Source organism: Marmota marmota, unplaced genomic scaffold (genome assembly GCF_001458135.2).
Source record: "Marmota marmota marmota unplaced genomic scaffold, marMar, whole genome shotgun sequence".
Classification (NCBI taxonomy): Eukaryota; Metazoa; Chordata; class Mammalia; order Rodentia; family Sciuridae; genus Marmota; species Marmota marmota.
In genome coordinates, this window is record NW_026000211.1 from 13,852,755 (window position 1) to 13,880,519 (window position 27,765).

At 35.9% G+C, this 27,765-nt stretch overlaps 1 protein-coding gene across 5 annotated transcripts in view; it reads right to left on the reverse strand.

Moving 5' to 3' along the window:
• The window catches only part of Tenm3 (teneurin transmembrane protein 3), a 2,471,519-nt gene that overhangs the window by 408,667 nt on the left and 2,035,087 nt on the right, over positions 1 to 27,765 (reverse strand). For all 5 annotated transcript variants that reach the window (XM_048791931.1, XM_048791932.1, XM_048791930.1 and 2 more), the window contains exon 11: positions 8,067 to 8,345. In XM_048791931.1, the coding sequence (XP_048647888.1) occupies positions 8,067 to 8,345 (279 nt within the window). The remainder of the gene's footprint in view (positions 1 to 8,066; positions 8,346 to 27,765) is intronic.

A 27,765-nucleotide genomic window follows, 5' to 3' on the forward strand; every position in this document is an offset into this window, starting at 1 on the left:
GTTTATTTAGTTCATAGTTTGGGAAGCTGAAAGTCTAAGATTGGGCAGCCCCATCTGTTCAACCCAATCTTAGACTTTCACCTTCGCAGACTAAATGTGCTAAATCCCTTGACTGCAACGTAGTATGGTAGAGAAATAGAATGGGAGTCATCCATGTGCAGAAAGGGGTAAATGTGGGGGATGGCCTCATTTTATAACAACCCACTCTCATGAGAATTTACTCACTCTGTGACAGTAGCATGAACCCAAACGCAGAGCCTCCAGTGATCATGTTCCACCAAGTTCCACCTCCTAAAGATTCTACCAGATCTCAACATTGAAAGGTGGGGAATAAGTCTCCAGCCCGTAAACGGTTGGGCTGGAGAACCACTTCTAAACCAAGTCTATTCCAAGTCTATTATTTGAGTGAATCATTATTATTATTTGAATGAATATTCAATAGCAACTTCATTTCCAGGTTCAGAGACTGGGTAAGTGAACACAGTGGCCATGTCCCCACAGAGCTTACTCTCTTGTGGGAAAGACAGCATTCCACACTGCTTTCAAAGTAATTTCATAAAATGGGTGTGTGACCATGCAATCCCTCTAATCAAAATCCCTCAGTGCTTCTTTTGTAGCCTGCAGCAAAAAGTGTTTAAGGACCTCTGGATATATTCTGAGGCAACTTGTGCAGCCTCAACTCTCATGTGTTACAGGCACCAAACAACTTGGGATTTGAGGAACAGTCCCCAGGAATTTAACACATTCTCCTTGACTGCTTTGTCTGTCTTGAATTTCTCTATAACCTTTAAGCCTCTATTCCAATACCATTTCCCTCTCCACCTTTATGAAGCATTCTCTCCTCTCCTCCCTGCATTCTCTCTCTACTGGCAATATTCTGCTCTGTGCTGACAGTGACTTTGCATATTCTGCTGTAATAACACTTACCATATTAAAATCCAATTACATGTTGACTTGCCTGTTTGCCTACTAGCCTGTGAGCGACTAGAGGTCAGGACCCACATCTTACTCATTTTTGTTTTTCCAGCACTTGGTACAACAGTCAGTATTTATTATTCATTGAATGAAGATGTAGTTGATAGACCAAATAAGAAATCAATTCGATGAGTCACATCCAAACTTTATTCAATTTTTAGTTTCTGTGTGACTTATAATAGTATTATATAAAGTCAAGGTAAGAGTCATCAGATGTTCCTAATTGCCCTTTTCCCAAGTTTATACGCATTTGTATCCACTTTAATATGCATTCAAATAGCTTTTACATTTAGTTTATGTACAATCTAGTCATTATAGAAAACTATCTCAAGTCAACCAATAAATATAAAAATATTTCAATATAGTAAAATTATTACTGAAACGACTCAGTAAATAATGTAAAAGATTTTCATGTATAAAACTGTATGTAGATGTAATGTTAATAAACAGAATCGTTAAGACTTGAGAAGAATATTCTTTAAATAGCACACACAAAAAATCAGTTAGTTGCTCTTCAAACATTTGAATACACTCAGAATGGCAAATAAACTAAGGTTCTATGACTGTAACATTTATTTTTTCTATTTCAGTGATAATTACATCAATAAACCTGATTCAGCATTCACTGCTGTTCGATTCATTAATTAAAACAATTTTACTGCTACCACTGTGATTTTTCAAGGATATCAAAAACACTTTCAAAAATCCAAATGGCATACATCATCAGTTTTGTTAAGTGCATGATATACTTCATGTTGATTTCAAATCTGCAACTAAAAGAATGTTCAGAATTTAAACAGAGGTAGCTTATATTCTATATATTTTAAACAAAAATACTTAGAACACAAGATGAGTTTGGTGGAATTGGCAATGTCCACATGACAATTAGCAAATTGAAAAGTTTACTGAAAAACCTCTTAGAATGAAAAACTACATATGTATACTAAGTAAGAGCAATGGCAGTAGACTTCATAAGTTTTCATAATAGTAGTTTAATAATAATATATTTTTAAATTTTATTTAAATCCTAATACTCAAGAGTGAGCTGTACATATTTAAGAAGTGAATATATTTCATCCTTAAATGAAAAATGGAAACTTTTACTCAAAGAATGAAAAGTCACAATTGAAACTACAAATGTATATGTATCGAGGCAAGGTAACTATTTTATACATTAGAAATGACTGTATTTTGCAAAGCAGCACTTCAATTCTGAGCTTGATTTAGTAAGCATACCCACGTATTACTTTCACTCATATTGACATACTAGAGCACCTAAAACATAAAATATAATTTACAGTGGCAGACCATGCCAGAATTGACCACTGCATGCCAGAAGAGGGCCCATAATTGAACTCAACATTCAAGTTATAAGTTACTGTGTGTAATAGAATCTCATAAAATTAGAATAACACTAAAACAACATTTATTTCTACAGCAAGGGAATTCCATCTCAGTTCTCACAATTTCCCAAGAAGGCTGAAAGAAAAATTTGTGGATAAAGCTGAAGGAACAAAATTAGGCTAGAGAAGCTAAAATACACACATACACACACACACACACACATACACACACACACACACCCCTTCAAATTATCTTCAGAAAATCCAAATATTATTCCCTTCATGAAAAGAGCTAGGGAAATGCCATCTTCATGGTAGCTACAAGCATCACAAGTAGGTGACACAATGGGGTACTCCAAGCCTCTAGCAGGTTCTCCCAAACTCTTCTAGAATTTAATTGGTAATAGAATAACTATAGGTCCTTCCATTTCCTCTCTCTCACCTCATACAGTGACTCAGAAAGAGAAGAAATTGCACTGCCCACGCTTCCAGAGAACATACACTGCCTGACATAGTAATTTGGATTGCAAAATAGCTCAAGCTCTCTGTTGAGACACTGATGTAAACAGTATCAGTACAATGGTTTATCAAATTGGTTTAAGGGGCATACCTTACCTTTTTCCTTGTAAAGTACAATAACTCAACTTTTAAACTTTATCTCTCTATACAGAAAGCAGATTTTTAAAAGTACCTATTTCAAAGGACAAGTAAAATTGCTTCCTTGAAAAGTGTTTAGCAGTACAAAGCAAGTATCTTGTATGAAAAAAACAAAACAAAACAAAACACTGCACTCTAATGTTATAGGCTTTTTGTTAGTCAAATTAGCCCTTAATACTTCAGTATCATGCACAATTAGTGTGGCCTTCCTGGGGTCCTACAACAGGTACATTGCTAGGACCCCAGGTGAGAAGTGAAGTCTTACGGGAATGATTTATGTTATTGTGTGAACTGATGAGCATCAGTTAAACTGCCTTTTAATTGACTGGCTGTCTAAGTAACATGCCTTTGAGGGAAACACTACTTTTGAAATTTCCTTTGGCCAGGAGGGGAAGGAGCATGCTAAAGTCTTTGAAGTCTATAGCCATCAAACTAATTATCAGCAGCATTCAATGCACATTCATTTAATTACAGTAAATTAAAAAGGATGTGGGGTTTTGGAGGAAAATAAGAGAATCAATCAATGGTGACAGAAATTCCAGACTATGCAAATTATCAGTGCCTTTTTCTGGGAGAGAGTGTTGGTTCTCTCTCATCTTACCAAACCTATAAACACTTGGCTAATGTAGACAAAGGGAGGGTAACAAAGAGGTGGGGAGGGCAGGAGAGGGCACTGAATGTGGGCCAAAACTATGTAGGTACTTAATATTATTTATTTAATTTAATCTTCATAATTACTTAAGGATGTAATTTTCTACCTTCACAAATAATAAGAGCACACACTCACAACTCAGTAGATGCCAGGCACTGTTCTAAAGCACAATATATACCTGAACTCACTTAATATTCACAACAGTCTTATCCTTTTAGGACTGTATACCAGTCACTGTCATCTCTATTTTACCTACATGGAAACTATAGCACAGGACTGTTAGGTGACTTGCCCAAGGCCACACAGCTGGGAGGGGATGGTACTCATACAAAATCAGGTGGCCTGCCTACAGGCAGTATGTTTTCAACCTATACCCTTCATGAAGGTTCTCAGGCTCTGAATCATGATACAGTAGAAGAGCAGTGCCAGCTCCTCCTGGCCTGAATGATGTCAAAGGTCAAGTTTTCCCAAGAGGCACTAAGTGATAGAGAAGGGAAGAGCAAGATGAGGGACTTCCAACCTGGGAACACCACATCTCTGGAAGTAGCAACAAACAGAATTAGCAGAACAACCGATGCATTAGCAGGCAGAGATGCACAAGTTGGGAACTCGCACCCTGGGTAACTAAGGATTAAACGGTTTTAGGGGATGAATGAAAGGATGGGAGCCCTGATCTCTGTGATTCTGAATCCAGGCACCTTTCAGGATACCACACACTGGATGACAAAAAACAATACTTGCTTGACTGCCCCTGGGAAATGATGCATTTGCGAACATTTTTTATAGCTTAAAGATGGATGTTTTGAAAAAAGTAAAAAGTCCTTTGTTCCTGACATTTAAATAGATATTCAGAATTAAGATCAGATTACTTGCAAAGCTAGATAGTGGGAATTCAGTAGGGGGTCTTTTAATAACACATCAGAGACAGGAAAGATGCCTAAAATAATCCAAAGCACACAGGTAATTTTACCTTTGATTAGAGAATCCCATTGCATTTATTTTTTTAACCTTTTAACAGCTTACTAGAACTGCTGTTAATAGGTGGGCACCAATCACTGTCCCTTCAGCATTTATCTGGTGCTTGGCAGGTGACTCATGAGAACGATGACAACTCCAATGATCAATATGTGTCAAGAAAGGACTTCTCCCATATCCTTAATTTGGAAAAAAGATCAACATTTGGAATTCCATATGTAACTCAATATACTACAAAATCTTTCTTTCCAAATTCTTTTTTGACTTCAAATTCCCATGGTTGGTGAAAACTTAGGTTTGCAAAAGAATAAATTTTATCACTTGTTTTGAATCTCTGCTCACATAGAGATGTGTGACAAGGTCTGAATGTTCTTTTATTCTCCTGGGATGCTCCAGCCATCAAAATTTCATTAGCCTCACAGTCGTTCTAGCACCTTCTTAACTTGAACTGTTGGCCTCTTTATCAATAAATAAATGAAATCTAATCTGTTTTAGTGACTAAACACTCCTTTGAAGTTATAATTACAATATCAGACACTCCACTTGCATACTTTTACAAATGTTGAAAAACATCTTTTCCTGAGGAAAACGACCTCATTCACAGTTATTGCAAATGATGAAAACAGTCAATGAAAGGTCCCATGTTAAACCGGATGAGAGGATGAGAACAAATCAGTGTCTGGTTCTTAAATTAGTTTCATTTGGTGAGATATTTTACCCGGGTCCTTCTTGTTCTGACCTTTAGTGATATAATAGGTTTTCCACTGACACATCTCAAGCTAGTTCAAAAATGAATAAAATCAGACAAGCAAAATAATTGAAGGGTCAAAGTAAAATATAATGGGAAGATCAATAGACTTTCAAAGTGAGAGCAATTCAAAATACCCAAAGAGAAAAGAATTGAATTATTTTAGTAATTTTATATTAGAAATATTTAACTAAAAATACTGATAGAAATAGAAATATGTATTAGTTTTGAGTATGTTGGTTTTGAAGATGTTCGAAGAACCTGTGTATGATTGCAAATTTTAGTTCTTACTATAACACAGCTTAAGGGGGAAAAAAACATACATTTTTATATCAGGGAAAAATCCACAATGTTCCTGTTTAACTCCACAATTCAAAATTCTAAGGTCTGCTAAATGCCTCAGAAAACTATGTTTCCCCAGATCTTAAAGTAATTAATTAGCTTAATGAATTCTTGGTCTTTCTGAGTAATCACTGAAATTTCAGAACAAACAATCTGAAATGTTCCTATGGAAATACATAATAAATATATGAAATCCTCAGTATTCATTAAGATAACATATCTCTTTTCTTTCTTCTTGTTTCCTTCCTTGAACCAACCTCATTGGGAATTCTTGGACCATCAAAACGTTGTTTAAAAAATAATCACAACCAAACCTTGAGCAAAGAGTAAACACAAGTTTAAGTCATTGCTGTCCAGCTCAAGAAACACTGCTTTTGACACTTTATACTCTTAACTTGGCTGACCTGTTTACTCTCAATAAATGCTGCCAAATGTTCGAATTTCAAGGCAAGGCCCTTGTCACTCTCTCCCTGCCTCTCTTCATTCTGCTTCATAACCAACACTTGAGGAAATGAAAGAGTGCAACTTCTCTAGCTTTCCCATCACTCTAAGAACTGGATCTATGAGATTCCCAGGAAAACAAGGTCCTCCTCTAGTTAATAATAATTCATGCAGATGCAGAGGGGCAGCAGAGTTAGAAATTCACAAGTTTTTCTGCAATCCTCCCAATCATTTTTTTAACTAAACATTAAAAAGTTTGCAGATTTATATTTTCTGAAAAGAAAGAAATGATACATGTTTGAAACTTGGTCATTCTCTTCCTTTCTATAATATCATAAATTCTATTGTGAATTTTAGGAAAATCAAATGCAGAATTTGAATATAACAATGTACCTGCAATTGCTCAAGGAGTGTTATATGAAGTGCAGATGGATGGGAAGCAATATTTATACCAAATTGTAAGTAGTTAAGGTTAGTGACTCTTGAATCCACTATGAAAATTGATATAAACACAGGATTTACTGAGGTGAATGGATTAACTGAGGGAAATGTTGGTGGCCTGATTCTGAGACTCATTTTGTCCAAAAGAGGTATCCTTGTTTCTTGCTTGAGATTGAAATAAAGCTAGCTTTTACCAAGAACTTGCACTTCCAAAATGAAAATATTAAGTGTATGTTATTAATTGATCTTGACTTTAGTTTAATGCACTAAAATCTTCTATATAAGGTAAGAAATAGTTCTTGACGTCTTAAATTAGACTTTTTCCCTGTGAATAGGAAGGAAATGCCTAATAAGCAGTGCTCCCACTAGGTACCACTTCACACTGTCATTTAGCTGAAACCGAAAACTAACCAGAGATCTGCACTCTTATTACAAAGCCAAGCTGACAAAGTTGTTCAATAAATATTACAAAAGAAATATTATTAATAAGATAACAACCTTGCTTTCCAATGTCAAGGGATTCTTTTACCTTAATTTTGTCTTTTTTTTTTTGATACATTGGATACACATAGCATTAATAAACAGACTGAAGTAGCATTAAATCTGAAGGAGAAATGGTTTTTTTGTTGCTGTTGTCTGGTGCATTGGCACTGATGTTCCAATCCTTCCTAGAAGTAGCACTGACAAAAAATTAAGCTTTTTTAAAAAATTTATTACTGCATTACTACACATAAATTAAGTGGTTTTTTGTTTGTTTGTTTTTTAGTAATTCTGTACCAGCATTAGGACAGAAGTCCCAGTAATTTATAAAGATATTTTTCTTTCTTACATGTATAAAGCTACTATTTGGATACCCTTAAATCCAATTTTTGTGTGTGGATTTAATTGCATAGTCATCCAGTTCCTGAAGCACATCAAAGGCCACACTCCTCCTCTTTACCAAGAATTCAATTGCTCTCATCAACTAGGAAGTTTAAAGCATGATCAAATTTGTTCTTCAATCACTTGAGCCCTGTTAATAAACTATTCTGTGTGCTCACTCATCCATTCTAAGATTCTGCAACTTCTTTAAGATATCTTCAAGAGGAATCTACAAAGACATCTTTGATTGCAAGCTGGCTCTGGGATAAACCTTATCAACACTTGCTTTGCTACTCTACGGAGGATAACAGGTGACATGGTCCAAGATAAGTCAAAGTTAATTTTTTTTTCCTGTACACAATTGAAATGTTTTTCAAAACTATAGCTAACATATCATAGACTACTTGCATAATTTAACAATCTGATGTTCAATATTGATTTTTTTCCAGGAAAAAAAATGCATTATTCAAGGACATTTCTTGTATTCTACTGCATTAAACAAAAAGAAAGGAAGAAGGGAAGACAAAGAAGAATGGGACGAAGGAAGAAAGGAAGGAGAACATGACCCATAGTCAACCAAAATAGGCAGAAGCACTGAATGCCAACATTATAAAGCAAAAATGAAACTTACCATTCTCACTGTCGGACTTGTTTTCGTGCTCTGTATCTGTCAGGGTGAGGGCTGAGTTGGACCGGCTTGACAGGCAGGAGCTGTGGCCTGATTTGACCCCCCTGCCCCAAAGTCTCATGGCATGCTCTGGGGACATCACTGCTTCATTTTCAGTATCAGCATCTGACCCTGCACTGATAGAGTAACCTCTGTGAGGGAGCCCCATTTCCGCACAAAATGCCAGTCCTCTTCGAGTTGCTGGTTCACAAACTCCTAACTGCCTTAGGGTAAAATTCTGTCCTAATTAGGGGGAAAAAAAGATAACAACTAGTGAGTATATGATTAGTATTAGTCTTAGTTTTTTTTTTTTTTTTTTAAGAAAATCTCCCTGAAATAAACACTCACACATTCAGGTTTATCTGCTACCAGCACCAGTGTTCCCATTAGCTTTGCATGGTATATGGTCAAGGGGGTGCAATATGGGGCAGAGTGGGGCTGCACTGCAGCCTGTCTACAAGCTCCAGCTCAGACATCCCTTCTCCCACAAGCACCTCCATGGAGATGAGCAGGTAGCACAAACCATGAAAACTCAACCCAGAGAAAGGATTCCTTACAATGGCAGAATTTTGTTTAGCAGACTTATGAAGTAATAGAAATTGTCAGAATTATTTCCTGTGTCCTGGCTCCAATCCTGGACTACAGGATTTTCCCACCCAGATGTTACTCCTCTGAAAAAAGAAGAAGTTTCCCTTAAGAATAAATTTGTTCCTTAAGTAAAAACACGAGTTTACTCAATCTTATTACATCTTCCCACCTTAATTTAGCAATCAATATAAACATGGATGGGGTGTGTGTGTGTGTGTGTGTGTGTGTGTGTACACATGCATGCATTAAATTTTGGGGTGTAATGTCTTGAAAATTTTCAGCATGCTTTGGACATTTTGACATTCTAGGGATTTTTTGCTTTAATAAACACCTGGAAAAATCTGTATTGATCTGAGTAAAACAATTTTTGCAAATACAGTAAACTCTTAAAGTGGAAGTATTATGTATTTAAAAATTAATGATAAAATCAAGTTCCCTGAAAAATAAATGGCTGTGAACTCTGTGGGCCTTTACTAATAAATTGAGCATAATAAAACTCATGACACTGCAATAACTTAAAGCAAAAGTGTTTAAATTAGGTGACACCTTAAAATGACTTCTGTTATTAATGACTTTCCCAATCCTGTATTTATTCTTGAATTCTCACATATGTTTGATGATACTATGGATGAGAAGAGTGTGAAAAATGTTTGCTTGTAAGATGTATATATAGGTCTCTTTCATTTCTTATATCTTGCTGACATGGTAGACTCTGAGACATAAGAAACAAAATATTTACAAAGAACAGTAGGATAAGAAGAGTGATTTAAATTCAGCTACTGAATGACCAACAGTTTTAATTTTCCTACTTCTAGGAACACTTCAGTTAATTTGCTGGTATGAGAAACCTATGCTATATTTTTTAAAACAGTGTATTACAAATTACTTATGATAAAATGATATGTAGAATCTTCTAGGAAATAAATCAAACATAAAGTACAATGTAGCAAATATTGGGCTGTAAAGATATTAGCAGCCTCCAGGCCTCAGCATATTTTAACTAATGTGGTTAATTGCTTTATTGCTATGGTCATAATCAGAAGTTGGAATCAGCTTTGTCTTGGTCAGACTTCCAAATGGATTCTGACAATGACACCCATAAATAATGAAAATCAGTTGCTACAATTAGCTACAAATCAAACTGTGCTTATTAGGGAGATGTGAATAAGCATCTGAACAACAACAACAACAAAAAATCCACAAAAGAAAAAAAAATAAGAAAGAAAAAAGTGCCTGCCCACTTCACAGTGAGAATGTGGGTCAACTCACTGAGGTAGGACACAGGACTGTCAGTATTTTTAGTGAATTCTACTTATGAGAGTCAATCCAAACAAAATCATTGTCATCATGGACTGTTAATGGAATTGCTTTAAAAGAGTTTACTCACTGTTATTTCCATGTCACATTTAAAATGTCGGGGGGTGGGGGGTGCAGAGAACTCTACAACATTTTAATATTACCATCAAACATGCAGGTTTTTCAAAATAAGAATACAAAATAATTTTTAGGGAGTGAAAAAATAAATAAGAATGATCCTCTGCATTTCCCTCCTATATTGGGAGGTACCCACATTCCAGAACAAAAAGACAGAAGTTATAAAACGATAAGCATTCTCTTTCTTATCTTTGAACTTAATATTTTGAAACATTTTCCAAGTTTCTTTTCCAAGTGACTTTTCAGGCTATTGCCATCTTGATGCAAAAATCCATGAGGTGAAAGAAAGCAGAAAACTGCAATCTTTATTTGTTCTCCAGGTATGTAAACACAGTTCATTTTGCAGCTAAATATCCAAGGCATCATCCCTCTGAATTGTATGTGATCTAAACTCCAGAACAATTTGAACCTCTGCAGTCATCAGCTCACAATGACTCAAAACTCTTTAGGGCTGTTTCTGAAATGCAAACTAGAAAGCTACCCAAACAGCAGGAATCCCTGTTAGATTTCTTCACTGAATTTAAAAGTTTATTTTTGTTTCCAGAGGAAAGAACACACTAAACTTGGCCTCTGATGGACCTGTGTTAAAGCCACTTACTACCTCTGTTCAAATCACTTCCCCGTGGCCTCTTTCTACCTTTCAGGGATTTCACAACTTGGCTTACAAGATGGTTTGTATAAATGAGGGGAAAATTCCTTAAAAAATAAATACCTTGACAAATGTAATTAATGATCATGGAGAAATGTGTAATTTTATGGTGGGGAAAGAATAATTTTCAAATCACTTGCAAATAGCCACATCACCACCAAAGTTGACTTTGACATAAGTAATTGACTTCATTCAAAAATGCCTTTTCCCGAGAAATGCCACAATGCTTCAGATTCTATTATTGTCAACTCTCCTCTTTGGGTAAGGCTTTTTAAATTTTAGGATCCCTTGTTTTAATGCAAACACCCTTCTCTGAAGATATCTAACCATTAAGCCAGAATAAATTAATCTACGAGATAATTTCCTGCAATCTAGCAACACTTAGCTAGATAAGCTACACTTACGGAAGACTATGCAGTTTTGACAAATACAGAGATGAGACAAGAAAGGTTCCTAACTAGGAGAAGAGATAATTGGTGAGGGATAGAGGAGGTGGGAGGGCTGAGCTGGGCTGAGAATGTTTGGGTACAGCTTGAAGGAGATGTAGAAAAGTAGAAAAAGAAAGGCATGATGAGGCTGCTTAGGTACCTCTGGGACCAGGGTAACCATCTGATAGCCTTGGTTAGAGTCAGATTCAGTTCAAGTAGCAAATATTCTATTCTTATTTTTCATGATTTTTTCAGATTGTAAAAAGTCTGATGTTCTTTGCACTACTTTTAGCACCATTTCTCTTAACTTCTCTTTCTGCTTTCCAGTCTTTATATTAATTCTGTTTGGCTAAGAATGGCAAACAAGTATTTTTCTCCTGCACTTTGAATTTTGGTAACCTTGATCAGCAGGGTCAATGGCAAAGTTTCCCATTATAATTTGAAACAGCACCAAAACAATAAATTGTAGCAAGAACAAGTCTACCTGAGGGTGGAATTCACTTGTGATTAAAATGCAAAGTTAGCTTGCAACAGATTAGGCATTTTTGTTTTATGACACTCATAAATTTGAAAATCTATAAAAGAAAAACTTAATGAACAACCTAGGCAGTTGGTATCATTAAAAAAAAAAACTTTACCTTTTAAAAAATGAGTTAGCATACATGACAAAGGAGAAAGGATGATGTAAGGACAAATACTTCAAATGAGGTTGGTGCATGATACAACTACCCCTTTAATAAATGAAGGGGATCAGGGATCAGGGTTCCTATTTGGCCTTTTTTTCATACAGCACCTACAACTTAGTCAGAGCAGAGAGGAATTTCTCAAAGCTGCAATCAGAGTGTTCTTTGCCAATGGGTAAGACATCTACTATCTCTTATTTGAATTGGAAAGATAAAAATTCTATGTAAGAATCTAGTCTTAGAGTGGCACAGGGTGATGCCAGTACCCTGGGGGCAGTGTATTCTCTCCCTTCTAATGTCCAAATTTCCCTAACGTTGGCGCCGCCTCTTACTTTTTAAAAAATAAATACTTTATTGAGATACAACTTATATACCATATGGTATACAATTCAATGGCTTTTTAGCGACTATGATGTTAGAATACTTCTATTTACCCAAAAAGAAATCTTCTAAAATTTCCAGTTTGCTTCCCCCAACTCCCTTAGGAAATCACCAGTCTGCTTCTACTTCAATAGATCCACCTATTTTGAACATTTCAGATAAAAGAGCCCTTACAATTCGTGGTCTTTTTTGATCAATTGCTTTCAATTAGCATGATGTTTGAAAAGTTCAAACATGTTATAACATCAGTTCTTCACTGCTTATCATGGTTATGTAATATTCTTTTGTATGGATACACCATATTTATTCATTCATCTATTAATGGACATTTCAGTTTTTTCCACTTTCTGACTATTATGAACTGCTTCTAGGAATATTTATGTAGAAATTTTTGTGTACACGTTTTTGTGTCTCTTGGGTATACACCCAGGAGAGGAATTGCTAGGTCTAGGGCAGTTCCCTACTTAATCTTACGAAGGCCTGGCAGACTGCTTTCCACAGCAGATGTACTGCTTTATTCCCACTAGCAGTACACAAGGCTCTAATTTCTGTATGTTCTTATCAACACTTCTTATTAGGTATTGGTTTTCTTTTATCACATTGCAAATAGGGCCTGAAACTTGCAACCTGTGTTTAGAAAATCAATCGTTGGTACTGAATGTGGGCGGCGGGAGGAATAATTGTTATTGTAAGAGCTAGGCACTTGTAATCCCAGAAACTCCAGAAGCTGAGCAGAAGGATCACAAGTTTAAGCCCAGCCTTAGCAATTTAGGGAGCCCCTAAACAACTCAGTGAAAATAAAATAGGGATCAAAATAAAAAATAAAAAGGCTGGGGATGATAAAAAGTGATAAAAAGTCCCTCAGTTCAATCCCAAGTATCAACAATTAAATATAACAATTAAATAAATAAAAGCAATTGATTTATGGGCTTACGTGAGAATTCATTATTTATCTTTTTTTTTCTAGATTTCCTCTTATGCTGCTTTTATTCCTTATAAAGTACTTTTCTATTAACATTGTAAATACTCTTTAGCTAAGATGGTTTGCCTTTGGGACTATACCCTATACAAACAAAATCACTTGATCTAAATATACATGTACAAAAAATGTTTACTACATCATTGTTGCAAAAATGTAAATAACCCAAATGTTTACCAGAAAGGGAATGGCTGAATAAATTACATATCCATGCTATGGAATATTCTGGAACTAGCATAAATAATGAGTTTGGATCTCAATCTTCAGATCTGGAAGGAAGACCATTATGTATGTTTTAAGTTAAAAAAAAAAAATGTAAGTTGCAGAATGAAGTTGTATGGTATGATCCCACTTCTGGAAACAAAGGAGGAGAATTAGCAGATTATGTAAGTGCTTGTGGTTTGAGCATGAACAGAGATGAGAAGGAATATATTACTATTAATGATGGTTCATTTAAAAGGGATTGTTAGTGAAGGAAATTAGCTATTTTCTGTCTAATAGTTTTGCATTTTTACTGTCCTGATAATTATTTTAGTAATTTAAAAAACAAAGAAAAATCAAAACAACCCATTTTACATGTATTTTCTTGATTTGCTGTTTAATAGTACCTATTCAGTAATTACACATTTAATATATTACCTTCTCTTGGGAAAGGGGAAGGTTAGGTTTTTAAAAATCTTCCCTTCTGGTCTGGAGTTGTGGCTCAGTGCTTGTGGTCTGAACATGAACAGAGATGTGGTAGAGTGTTTGCCTAGCATGTGTGAGGCCCTGGGTTTGATTCTCAACACTGCATATAAATAAGTAAAATAAATGTCTATTGACAATTAAATATATATTCATTGTAAAGAAAAGAAGTTGTGTATGATTATATAGGAGCATTTTTCCCTCCATTTCAATCCTTCCCTTTCCCCTCATCATATATGAATTATTTTAAAGAAGATTAACCAGGGGCTGAGGTTGTGGCTCAGCGGTATAGCGCTTGCCTTGCACATGTGACACACTGGGTTTGATCCTCAGCACCACATAAAAATAAACAAATAAAGGTATTGTGTCCAATTACAACTAAAAAAAAATACTTAAAAAAAGAAGATTAACCATCTGTTTCTTTTACAAAATCCAAGGGTAAGAAATGGACAGATGAATCAATATAAGTATAATACACAGAAATAAAATAATCTATAATTGTCTTTAATTATTTTTCTTGGTCACTATAAGCTTGAATGAAATTATTTATTTTCAGGCATGGAGTGACACTCCTCCATAGGTCCAAGCATATCACAAAATAACAGATCAGGTAAATGCTTCTTATTTGGCACTTGTGACACACTGGGTTTGATCCTCAGCACCACATAAAAATAAACTTCTACCATCTTAGGAGAGTTTTCAGTTTGGCTGAGTTTCAAAACAGTAAGACAATTACACAGTAAGAGAAATACCTGTAACTTTATTTCCTGGTGCATATTTTTTCAAGACACTCCTCTTCTTATACTTTCCCACTAACTACCTGAACTTGCCCTATCCCCTTTTACTCTGCAAATAAAATTCAAATATCTTCAACTTCTTGCTAAAGTTATCTATTAATATGCTACTAATCTCCAAAATCATACACTGATGCCATTTTGGCATGCTGAATCCTCTGAACTGAAGGAGGCTGGAGACTTCAGAAGCAGCCTCAGAACAAAGTCCCTCTCTCTGGCCTTATCCTGACCTCCTGTCTCTCACCTCACTGATGCACATCACCCAAACCAGAGGTCCTCCTCCTCAAGGTGGACCACAGAAAAGGAACCTCTCAGGCTGGGGATATAGCTCAGTTGGTACCGTGCTTGCCTCGCATGCACAAGGTCCTGGGTTCAACCCCCAGCACCACCAAAAAAAAAAAAAAAATTTACTGGGACAGGGTTGTGGCTCAGTGGTATAGTGTTTGCCTAGCATGCATGAAGCACTGGGTTCGATCCCCCACACCACAGAAAATGGAACCTCTCTCTCAAAGCAAGTCATTAAACCAGGAATGATCACACTATCCCTGCTCCCTTTTACCTTCTCCCTAGAAAAACCCTGGTTCTGAAGGTGGACAGGTCTTGCTGCATTTCCCCTTCAGTCTGTTACCGGTATGTCAAACCCTTTCTTTCCAATCACATTTCTACATGACTGTCCATTTTTCATCAAGCCTAATAAAAACAGACAGCTTTCCCTAGGTCTCTCATTCCTGAAGGCTCCTGTTTCACACAAAACCTTCATCAATACATTGGTATGCTTTGCTCATGTTGACTTTCTCTGGATGAGAGTCCTATGTGCCATAGGCTGGGTGAGGAAAGGTAGCCCACCTTTCTGCCCCTACACAGATAACCTCAAATTTCCAGAGGATATTGAAAATGACCACCGTGCAACATACTTATAATCCAATTCATTACACAAAACACAAGTCTAATGGAAGCCATTGCAGGATGCCCCCTCAGCAATCATTTTTAGAAAGCAGTTGTGGAGGGGGACCTCTGCCAATGGAAATCTGGGGCTAGGCACTAAGGTGAACTGGATGAGGAGGATGAGAAGGGAAAACCCCAGCTATATCTGAAAGCAGAGAAAGCAGGATTAGAATGAATGGCCCTGGAGAATGTGCATTTTCTTCAAGATAAGATTCGTGAGACCCCCAGAGGAGGAGGAACATACGGATATTGAAAGGAAGGTTTGGTGGCCCAAATGGGAAAAACTACATTAACTCCACTGACTTTTAAAGAAAAAGCATATTTTAAGCCTGGATCATGAAGGATTTATACACTCAACCATATATACACATACATAGCGATTTTAGCAACCACTTGTAGAGAAATATTTTTAGATTATTTCTTTTATTAAAGGCATTCTGAAAATAAATTTGCTTCTTACTTTCTCTTAGTAATTATTCCTTTAGAACAAACCAAGAGCCGGAGATGATAAGATGCCTACAACCTATCTGTTGGTATCTGATAGTCAAACTGCAGTAGGTACTAGTATGAATAAGCGTATGGTTTGGCGTAAAGCAGCAGGTGTTTAATAATTGTGACTGAAGCGGCACCACAGTGATTCACAATGTGGATCCAAAATTGGCAACGTGGCGAGGACCCGGATACAAGTTTAGCAGTAAGCTGGGGGCTCAAGACATCAGACCAATAAAGGCCGAGGCAGGGGGAAAGGATTACCCACACTGCGTCAGGAGGAGGGCTGTAAGCTACATCTATCTGCTCACACCTTCTGGTAGGTAATCTACAAAGCGGGTTGGCGGCCAAGACTGAAAGAAGCACTTGCCTACTTAACAGCCAAAATTAGTTAACAATCACTTAGGCAGGGGAGCTAAAAGAGAGAGTTAAGAGGAAAACATTAACATGAAACAATGATAAACTGGAGCTATTTAACTTGTGTCTTTAGTACAGAAATTTAAGGTTGAGTAAACATGACCATCTAAATCCTTTAATCCCGCCGCTGACATTTATAGTGACTGAGAAGGATTAATCATTTTGATCTCCAAATGAATCATTTTAAGCAGTTAATATTTAAAAGTAATAAACTTTGGAGTTCGCAGTAATTAGCCTAGTGGATCTGATTAATGTTTCAGGTTTTTGTCTCTTTATTAAACCCTATCTTCACACACAAAAAAAATAAGTTTGCTCAGGACCAGTATTTCAGAAAACACACAAAAAGGTTTCAGATTCCTTTCGTTTTTGTATGATGACGGAGGTGAGGGGGAACGCTGGGGAAATGAAAAGTTTGGGGTCTAACTGGAAATTCATAGCAGCATTAAGTGCTGAATGGTAAGACCATCTGGTCATGTTTCTTTTGAAGTCTAGGATCAGTTCCCATTATTCACTATAATGGCATCCAAGACTAAACCAAATTTCAGTGTTTAAAATTAAAAGCATTTTCCTCTTGGCTCTTGTAATCTTCCTCTTTCACAATTTCCAACATGTCAGGAGGTTTGATATATTTTCACAGTGTAAAAAAAAAAAGCAAGTAAATAGAGTAAAAATAAGAAGAGTAAGAAAGTTTATTCCCTTTCCTTTCCAAAGCAGGATAAAAGCAGCACAGAGACACCATAATTAGTATTTTAGCAAAGGAATTATTAATACTATTTTTACATCTGCCCAGTGCTATTAGTGACATGCTAAAATTATAACTTGCATGTTCTACATTTAAGAAATATGAATTAAATTCTTTTGACCTATCTGGAACAATATAATATATAGAAATATTTAACAAATGACTTATGATTTTAGTATTAAAACTGCCCTCTGATGTAATCCATATTGAAGAGCTTAGAACAGTTCGTTTTTGATATGGAAACTGATGAAAATATTTGAAAGACCTGGTTCCATCCATATGCCACCAACCCTTCATTCTCTCAGCACTGTCTGGATATGTCACATCTGCGATAATCCTGTTGGGCAAAATGTCTTTATCCAGAAAAACCCTGCAGTACAACGGCAGCAGAGGTTTCTAAGAGAAGATTGTGGTTATGGCTCAGTAGAGGCCATGTGACTGCCCATGGCGCCAAAGGAAATCTCACCCTGGCTGAAGCTGTATGAGAGTAAAAAGATAAATCCCAAACTTGCCACATTCAACTATAGTTGTTTGAATGTGTCTAGCTCTGTTTTTGTTTTAATATTATGGTTTAGGTAAATTTTCATGCACTGAAATTCACAGATCTAAAGCAGACACTTCCATGAGTTTTAAGAAATACATGCATCTACCACAAGCCCAAACCAGATATGGCACCTCTCCATCATGCCAACCAAGTTTTCCCGTGCACAGCTAATTCTTACTCCCACAGGCAACCACAGTTCTGATTTCTTCTACTGTAGATTAGTTTTGTCTGTTCATGGAATGTTATAAAAATGGAGTCATATAGAATGTACTGTGGATCCTTTTGATTAACAAGATATTTCTGAGATTCTTCCATGCTGTTGCACACATCAGCAGTTCATTCTTTTGTATTTCTAAGTTGTATTCTATTGTATGAATGTACTGCATTTATTTATTTTTATTTTTTGGAACCAGGGATGGAACCCAGGAGCACTTAACCACTGAGCCACATCCCTAGTTGCCTCCTCCCCTTTTGGTACAGGGGATTAAACTCAAGGGCACTCAACCACTCAGCCACATCCCCAGCCCTATTTTGTATTTTATTTAGAGACAGGGTCTCACTTAGTAGCTTAGCACCTCACCATTGAGGAGGCTGGCTTTGAACTTGCAATCCTCCTGCTTCAGCCTCTGGAGCAGCTGGGATTGAGTGCCACCACACCCATCTTCCCCAGCCCTTTTTATTTTTTATTTTTAGACAGGGTCTCACTAAGTGGCTGAGGCTGGCTTTGAGCTTGTGGTCCTCTTGCCTCAGCCTCCCCAGCTGCTGGGATTACAGGCGTGCACTACTACTGCAATTTATTACATCCATTCACTTGGGCCTATGATGAATAAAGCTGCTATCAACACAAGTTTTCATGTGCTTTGAGTAAATATTTAGAAGATGAATCTCTGGGTCCAAGAGGAGATGCTATTTCAACTTTATATATGAAATTTCCAGTTTCCAATGCAGTTGTGCCATTTTACATTTTACACTCCCATCAGCAATGTGTGAGAGTTCTAGTTGTTCCATGTCCTCATCAATATTTGATGCTGTGAATCTTTTTAATTTCAGCCATTCTAGTGGGTGAATAGTAATCTCATTGTGATTTTGGCTTTAATTTCCTTGACAGTTAATGATGGCAAACATTGTTTTCATGTGCTTATTAAATATTTGTATATTTTTAATGCAACATTCCTCTTAGAAGTTTTCTGACCATTTTGAAATTGAGTTATCATTTGTTATTGATTTCTAGGAGCTCTTTATATAACCTATATTCAAGTCCTCTGTCTTACACACACACACACACACACACACACACACACAAATTTTTCCCAGACTCTATTGCCTATTCATTTTCTTAAAGACATCTCTAAAAAGCAGAACTGTTTAATTTTGATGAAGTTTAATCTATCCAAGCTCTTCTTTTCCATTTATCCTTTTCATATCTTTTCATAAAGATATTTTTGCCTAACCAAGGTTGTGAAGATATCCCAAAACATATTTAGCATTTTATTGTGGTTTTCTAATAAAAATTAGCAAGATAAAGGAGTAGAATAAAAAAAAAAAAAGATTTGATGAGATTCTGCTTATTCCTGGCCTTATAACTCACCAGCTATTGACTGTGTGAGCATTTTAACAAGTGTAGGTCTCAGTTTTCCTCACCTATAAAATGGACTTAGAGGATTGTAAAGATCTCCCAACCACCTAAGTCTATACAGATGCAGGAAGAAGGCAACGCAATGGAACATGAGACAGAGCTGAGAACAATAGCATCAAAAGTACAAGAAAACGGAAGAAAAATGGCCTTGGATAAAAATATGAGTCACGAGAGTTCATATTTCCTTTAGCACAGTTGATATTTCATCCCTAAGCTAACTCAGAAGCAGGATGCCATCCTCTGGTCTAGCTCTTCCCTTGAACACCACCTCTGGAGTTCATCCTGAATTAAAAACTAACCATCAGACAGCAGGGACCTTAACAAGTTCTAGTCTGGAAAAGGTGCTTTTCTTCTCCAACCTCCAAAGTGTATAACTGACCTGCTTGGTTCCAAAGCAGGGATTATTTTCTGATTTCAACCTTTGATTTAAAACTGGAAGTCTTTCCTTCACAGAAGGAACCCCTCTCCAAATACAATTTCTTTCAACATTTTACTGTTTTTAGTTTTCGTTTTCTTCTTTTTACAGTGGTAGTGACTGAATCCAGGGCCTCGCACATGCTAAGCAAGGGCTCTATCCTGAGCAGCATCTCCAGCCCTTTTTAAAATTTATTTTGAGACAGCATCTCACTGAATTGCTCAGGCTGGCTTTGATTTTGCAATCCTCCTGCCTCAGCTTCACATGTGGCTGGGATTACAGACATGCACCACCATGCCTGACTGCTGTTTTTAGTTTTCTTTCAAGTTTTGTTGTTGATGGTGGTAATTCAACTGATAATTTTAAAAAATGTATTTCACATGTTTGTAAGAGGTTTTGAGTAAAGGTCTGAGTAAAGCTGTTCACGAATTCTTTCTTTTTATTGTTTTGTTTTTCCTAAATCTAAATTTCACAATTGCACAGAAAGTCCTCATTTAAGGAATATGTTGTGTCTAGATGTTGGTAAGGATCAGTATATGTTTCCCATAAAAACAACATGAAGGATGTCAGGCTGGAACTTGCAGGTCTACCAGGGTCTATGTCCCTAAGGGACTGAGTCAACAGTACTCAGAAGCATGGCTTCCACAGAGGAGACTGTCTCTTTGGAAACACACAATTCTAATTCCTAACAAGGAGACTAACACAGGAGACTCTTCATTGCATTTTCTATCTACCATGCTGGGAGACAACTCCTAAGCAAATCCCTGGTGATACCTTGGTTACATGAATAGTCAATGAAGGTTAGGAGCTGTGTGTAGGGATGTTAAATTAGGGATTAGCTATTGCCTTTTCCTGACTAAGAGGTAAACAGATTCACTATTTCAAGGTTATTGACCATTTGAATGTCTCTTTTGTGAATTGTCTATTCCTACCATTTTCCAACTGGATTATTCATTTTCAGTATGTAAAAGTTACTCATCTTACTATAGATATAAACTTTACATATGTCCTATGGATTAGAAATATATTTCCCCGTGTAATGATTTTGTTTCTGGGTATTTTCATTTACATGTGAAAGGTCTGCAAAAATAATCACAGAAGCCTATCTTTTCTTCTGAGTTTTCTGTTTCCATTAAAACACTCTCCCCTGCTCTTGGGGTGTACTTATAGTCCCTGGACCATGCTGTGGGGATCCACATCCCTTTTCCCCTTGCCACCTTCTGTTATATAAACTGGCAAGCAAAAATAGTACACATTTCCTTTCCAGCAGCTAAGAATGGCCGTGCATAACAGTCCTGAAAAAAGAGTTGTAGGAGGAAGTCTCAGGGGAGTAAAAGAAGCAGTCCAATGCAGAGAAGAGCCTCCTTACCTCTGCGTTCATTGTTATTTCAACAGGAATATGAAAGTACAGCAACCACCTGGGGATTCACAGGACAAAAGCCACATGCTAAGGGTGGCAAAGCAAAAGAAGATAGAAGGAATCTGGGTCCTTGATGGCATCTTTGATTCCTGGACAGTCTATCTTTGGATTTATTTGCAAAAAAAAATAATAATAATAATTCTCTTAGGTGTTTAAACCACTGTTTGGGGAGTTTTCTGCTATTCATAGCTCATGTCATTCCTGTATTAGTCAATCTCCCAAATTAACTTCTAAAATTTTTATTGCTTTATTTTTTTTTACATTTGTCTTTAATCCATCTTAATTTATTTTTGAATATGCTGAGAGATATGGGTCCAATTTTATATTCTTCCAGATGGATAACCAGTTGTGCCAGCGCCATTTATCAAATCATACTGAATAAAAAAATTTTTTTTTGTTTTATGTTACATTTCTGTACATACTAGGAAATTTTAGTTTATTCCTTGAATCTATTTATTATTTGTACCAACAAAATATACATGTGATAATAGAAGCTTCATAGTATTTTAGAAATTATATAATAAGCCCATTTTATTCTATTTGCCTTTTCAACATGTTTTTGGCTAATTTTAGACATTTATTCTTTCACATGAATTATAAGATCACTTACTAAAATTAAAAATAACCCTAGCCCATTGGGATTTTATTTGATAGTTTTGACTTCTAAACATTTGTTTAGTGAGAATGGACATTCTTATGCTTTTAGCCTTTCAATCCAAAAACATTGCCTATCTTTCCATTCATTCAGATCTTGTTTTATGTCTTTCAATAATAGTTTACAGATCTCTTCATTTTGGGTCCCATATTATGCTTATAAAATTTATTTCAAAGAATTTTATAGTGTTTGCTGCCTTTGTGATATAGGTCATTTTTTTTTCTGACTTCCAAATTGAGTTAGTGATTGCTTAGTAACTACTGTAATTGCATATGTTATGGTTTAGATCTTGACTGTCCCCTGAAAAGCATGTGTTGGAAGTGTGGTCCCCAATATAGGAAAGTTCAGAGGTGGGCATTTAGGCTAATCCATTTGCTGGCTTAATCCACTGATGAGGTCAGACCCCTAATCAGAGTTGAAAGAACTAACGGGTGATAATTGTAGGCAGGTAGGTGTGGCTAGAAGAGGCGGGTCACTGCAGGTGTGTAGACTTGGACTATATCTGTTCCTGGCTCCTTCCCCAGCCTGTTTCTGTTTCTGGCTGCCATTAGCTAATCAGCTTTCCTAGGACACAACCTTCTACCATAATGATCTGCCTTCCGTTGGGCCCAGAGAAACAGTCAGCTGACCATGGACTGAAACCATGAGAACAAAATTAACTATATTACCTATGTTATCAATACATTTATCTTGTATTCATTCAAGTACAAAATTCATATCAAATTCAATTTTTTTATTTCTAGAGACACATGGATTTTCTATGTTTATAGACATACATTTAACAAAAGTGCTAATTTTAACTTTTCCCAAAATATATATCAATTGTTGGAACTTCTTCTCTTATTGCATTTACTAAAACATCTGGAGTAATGTTGAATAGTAATTGTGACACTATTGTTGAAACTTCCATATGATCTTGATTTTATTTGAAAAGTCCTAGTATCCCACCATTTTGAATGCTATTTAACTTTTTAAAATAATCATCTTACACATGACTATCATATTTGTTTCTTCTTCTTGACTTAGTTTTATTTTAATAAAGAATGTTTTCTAAATTTTATCTAAAACTTTTTTATCATCTATTGATAAGATCATATTTTTCTACTTTGATTAATTAATGTAATTATGTTAACACATTTCTTATATTGAAAAAAGCCTGCATTGTCAGCAAGGATTAGTAACCACTTGGTTATTAATTCGGTTTAGCATGTTATACATTTTATATATTGCTGGAAATATAAATATAGCTGTTTAGAACTTTTGCACACATAATGAGAAGCAATTTTGGTTTATATAGCTTTTATTTTGTACTACTCAAGTCAATTTTGTTACTAAGGCTATAGCAATTTATTTTATTCTTATTTTTTTAGTTGTAGATGGACACATGTCTTTATTTTATTTATTTATTTTTAAGTAGTGCTGAGGATCAAACCCAGTGCCTCACACATGCTTGGAAAGTGCTCTACCACTGAGCTACAGCCCCTGTCCAGGCTATAGCAATTTAATATGGATTTTGATGTATTCCATTTTGGGGGGTGTCAAGTAGCTTTCTGATATTGAACTTAGTTGTACTTTGAAGGTTACAAAAATTTCACCTAGGAACCTATCTGGTACTTTTTAATGGCACCTGTTTTAATCACCTTCCTAATCTCTTCTAAGATAATTGGTTTTGACAAGTTTTCTCCATGTTCTAAAATCATTTGGGTTAAATCATATTTTCTGAGAAATAATAAATTATTCTAGATTTTTCAAGTGCACTGCTTAGCATAGTCCCATTTAGTTGTTAAAATATTTTCAATATCTCTCCTTCTTTTTGTTTATAGGGGCTCTCGATGAATCTTTGTAAAGAATCAGCTTTTAGTTTGTTTTAAATTCCAGCTTTGATTATCTAACTTTTCCTATTTCATTTGGTTTATTTTCCCCATATTTATAAATTTCTTAACATGAATATATTTATATACATTTATTGTTTATATTTATTCTTTAAATATATTTCTTAGCAATATATTTTCCTATCCATAGGGCTTTTACTATCACCCATAAATTTTGGAAGTAGAATTTTTTTGTTTTCTGTTGCTTCTTATCATAATTAATGATGTCAAAATCCTTAGGGCAATGTTGTTTTCATTTGTTTATATTTTTGTTATTTGTTTCTAATTTTACTAAATTTAGGATGAAATGTTTTGGCTTATAAAGTTTCTTCTTTTCTAAATGTTTATGTTTCTGTTTTGTCGCCAAATACAGAATCCGTTTATGAAAGTATTCTATACAAATGTGAAAAACTATAATTTCTACCTGACATTATAGATATCTGACACACACACATATATATAATAGCTAAAAAAATTAATTAATATTACATAACTGCTTTCTCAATTTTTTCTTTTATATCTGCCTGATTCTGAAAGAGGTGAATCAATGCATCCCATTATAATGTGTTTCAGCAATCTCTTTTTCCCTAATAGTTTTGGTTTATAACTTTAGCTATTACATTGTTTAATGTATATAATTTAAGAGGACTTGCCCTCTGTACTGTGTCTTTTATTGTTTGCTCATTGGTCTTTTTATCCTGTGTAAAGTTTTTTTTTTCTTTTTTAAAAATTTGTTCTTTTTAGTTATGACAGTAGAATGTATTTTGACATATCATACATACATGGAGACTAACTTCCCATTCTTGTGGTTGTACATGATGTGAAGTCACGCTGGTCATGTATTCACATATGACATAGGAAAGCTATGTCTGATTCATTCTATTGTTTTCCCCATTTCCATCCCCCTTCCCTTCCTTCCATTCCCCCAGTTCAATTCAGTGAACCCCCCACCCCACATTGTAAATCAGCATCCACATATCAGGGAGAACATTTGGCCTTTGGATTTTTGGCACTGGTTTATTTCACTTAGTATGATAGCCTCCAGTTCCATCCATTTACCAGTAAATGCCATAATTTCTTTCTCTTTTATGGCTGAGTAATATTCCACTGTGTATATGTACCACATTATTTTTATCCATTCATCTATTGAAGGGCACCTAGGTTGGTTTCATAGCTTAGCTATTGTGAATTGAGCTGTTATGAACATTGATGTGGCCACTTACTATAGTATGCTAATTTTAAGTCCTTTGGGTATATGCTGAGGAGTGGGATAACTGGGTCAAACTGTGGTTCCATTCCAAGTTTTCTGAGGAATCTCCATACCACTTTCCAGAGTGGTTGCATCAATATGCAATTCCTTGTTTATAGAGTTTTTAAAATAAATTCCACCTTTCTGATATTAATGCTGCTGGTCCTGTTCTCTGTTTGTATTTACCTGGTGTCTCTCCATTCTCAACCATTTCTTTTAACTATTTTAAGTGTATTCCTTATAAATGCCAGTAACTTTTAGGAACCAATTGAATAGCTGATGTCAAGATTCGTGTATTTATGTTTCATGTAATATTGTGGCAGGTTTTATTCCTTCCTTCTTGTTTTACGATTCTTTGTGATTTTCCTTGTTTCTTCCTTTTCCTTGGAGCTGTTCTTGCTATTTTGGTCAGGTTGATATCCATTGCCTTTACCCTGCTAATTAGGTAGGTCTATTGTGCTTTTTTTTTTTTCATTCTACTAATGATTGCCTTCCCTTTCTGACATTCAAATTCAAATACATGTTTTTTCATTATTATATGAATGCAGGAGCAATTATTTACCTCCAGTAAAGCTCTATTTCCTTCTCTCTCCATCTTCAGATGAGATGGGATTTTGCAAGACTTTAACTTTCCCTACCACTTTTCCCTAACTACCGAGTAGCTGAGATTGATAAGTACTTTTAGTTCAGCATTTGTTAAAGCTTCCCTCCAGCTGTTCTGGAACCACCATTTGAGGTTTAACTATATATACCATAAAGCTGATTGCTCATCACCTATTCTGTCTAACTTGGTATTCCCCCCTGAATATACTCTATCCATTGTAGATACAGTCTCTGGATCTTTTGTACCCCCAAATTATCTTTCATTCATTCTGAGAGATGAATGGCATGATGGGGTTCAGGACATGCTACCACAAAATATGGCACCTTGGCATTTGAGAAAACAGCAAAGACAAAAGGCTATTCTCCCCCTTCTTGTATCTCTTTCCCTTGAACACGGGTCATAAATCCTAGGAGGGCCACTCTCTGACTTTCTCCCCTACAGCTGGTCACAAGGCCCTCATTGTGTTGATCACCAGGCAGGTAGTTGTAGGGGCAACCATCTATGTGTGGGTGGAGAGGGGAGAGTTGCTGCCCCTGTAAATGACTATGAAGACTCCTTCAAAGTTGTTTTGTTTTGTTTTTTCTTTTTGTTTTCCAAATAAGGCCCTCCAGGAAAACTTATAAGGAACCATCCCAACTCTGAGTCACAGTGACTTACCCTTTCTCATTATAATACTAGATTTTCTCCACCCATAGGTATTTTTGTCTTGCATTTTTTGAACACATGATGTTGAGCTCAAACAGAGCATGCTTATGAAGGCATAGGCCTCTACTTACAATGACAAGTCTTTTCTATATAATTATGTATAAAATTCCCCAATAAAAGCCCCTTCTTTCTTTGTTTAAAGAGATAATCCTTTGAGAATTATCTTCAGAGTCCTTCTTATTTTCTCTAAGTAATAAATCTTTCTTCACGTTTTTTTATCTCTTGGTTGTACTCATGGGTATTATACTCATCAAGAGGTGAACCCATTGTGTTTGGTTACAATTGGAAAGGTACCCTTCCTATATCCAGAGGAAAGGAACATCCTTCTCTCTGTAAACACAAGAATGCAGAGAAGAAGCTGATCAAACAGGTCTTGTTAAATCAACCTCCCCTTTCCCTCCCAAAGCCGGAAGGGGCTCGCTCTGAAGTTGCCTTATGTGACCAAGAGCAGCTCTTCCAGGAGGAGCTCAGTTGTCTTCAACTCCTCCCTGATGTTATCACTAGTCAAGAACTCACAGGAAATGAGCACCCAAGGTCCCACACTTCACCCAGAGAGAGAGTGTCATAAGCAACTATTTATTCTTTGGAGAGTTGTTACTGGTCAGACTTTTTTGTCACTACTTCTCTCCAAAAGATCCACGCCCATACTTCTTTCTGTAGCTGAGAACACTGCTTAAGCTTCAACCATCTGGTCCTTCCTTGGGTTTCACATTTCATGTGACTCCTATAGGCTTGCACATTGAGAAATCTGTGCACATTTTCCGTTAATATCTATTGTCAGTTTGCTTTAGAGACTGAACTTATTGTAACTTTAGTAGGTGGAAAGAGAGGATTCCTCTGTTGCTATACTACCATCACAACATATTCCATCTGTCTGTACTTTTCCATAACTATTCACCTCTTTATCAGACCTAAGCATTAAAATACACACATTTACCTGTTTCTTTGGATCTTCATTTCCTTAGGAAAGTTCCCATGGCACATTAAGTGTAAATTAAATACCTTTGTATGCTCTTCTCTTATTAATCTGCCTTTTGTTATAGGGCCTTAGTGATGAGCCTAGTGATCTCTAAGAAAAGATATCTTTCCTTCTCTGTAATGTCTTCTCTGCATATACCACCCTAAAGCATTATGCCACTATCTTCTAGCTTTCATTGTTTCAGACAAGAAAATCATTATTAGTCTTATTTATTTTTCTTTATAAAAAGAAAAGAAAAAAGTTACTTGATTTTTTTTTAACCTTAGAATTTTGTAAGGGAAATGTCTTTATCCCCAAAGAATTTTTCTGGTGTGTACTTAGGGATGTGTGTATGTATGTGTGAGTGTGTGCACAGTTATGCATGTGTGTTTA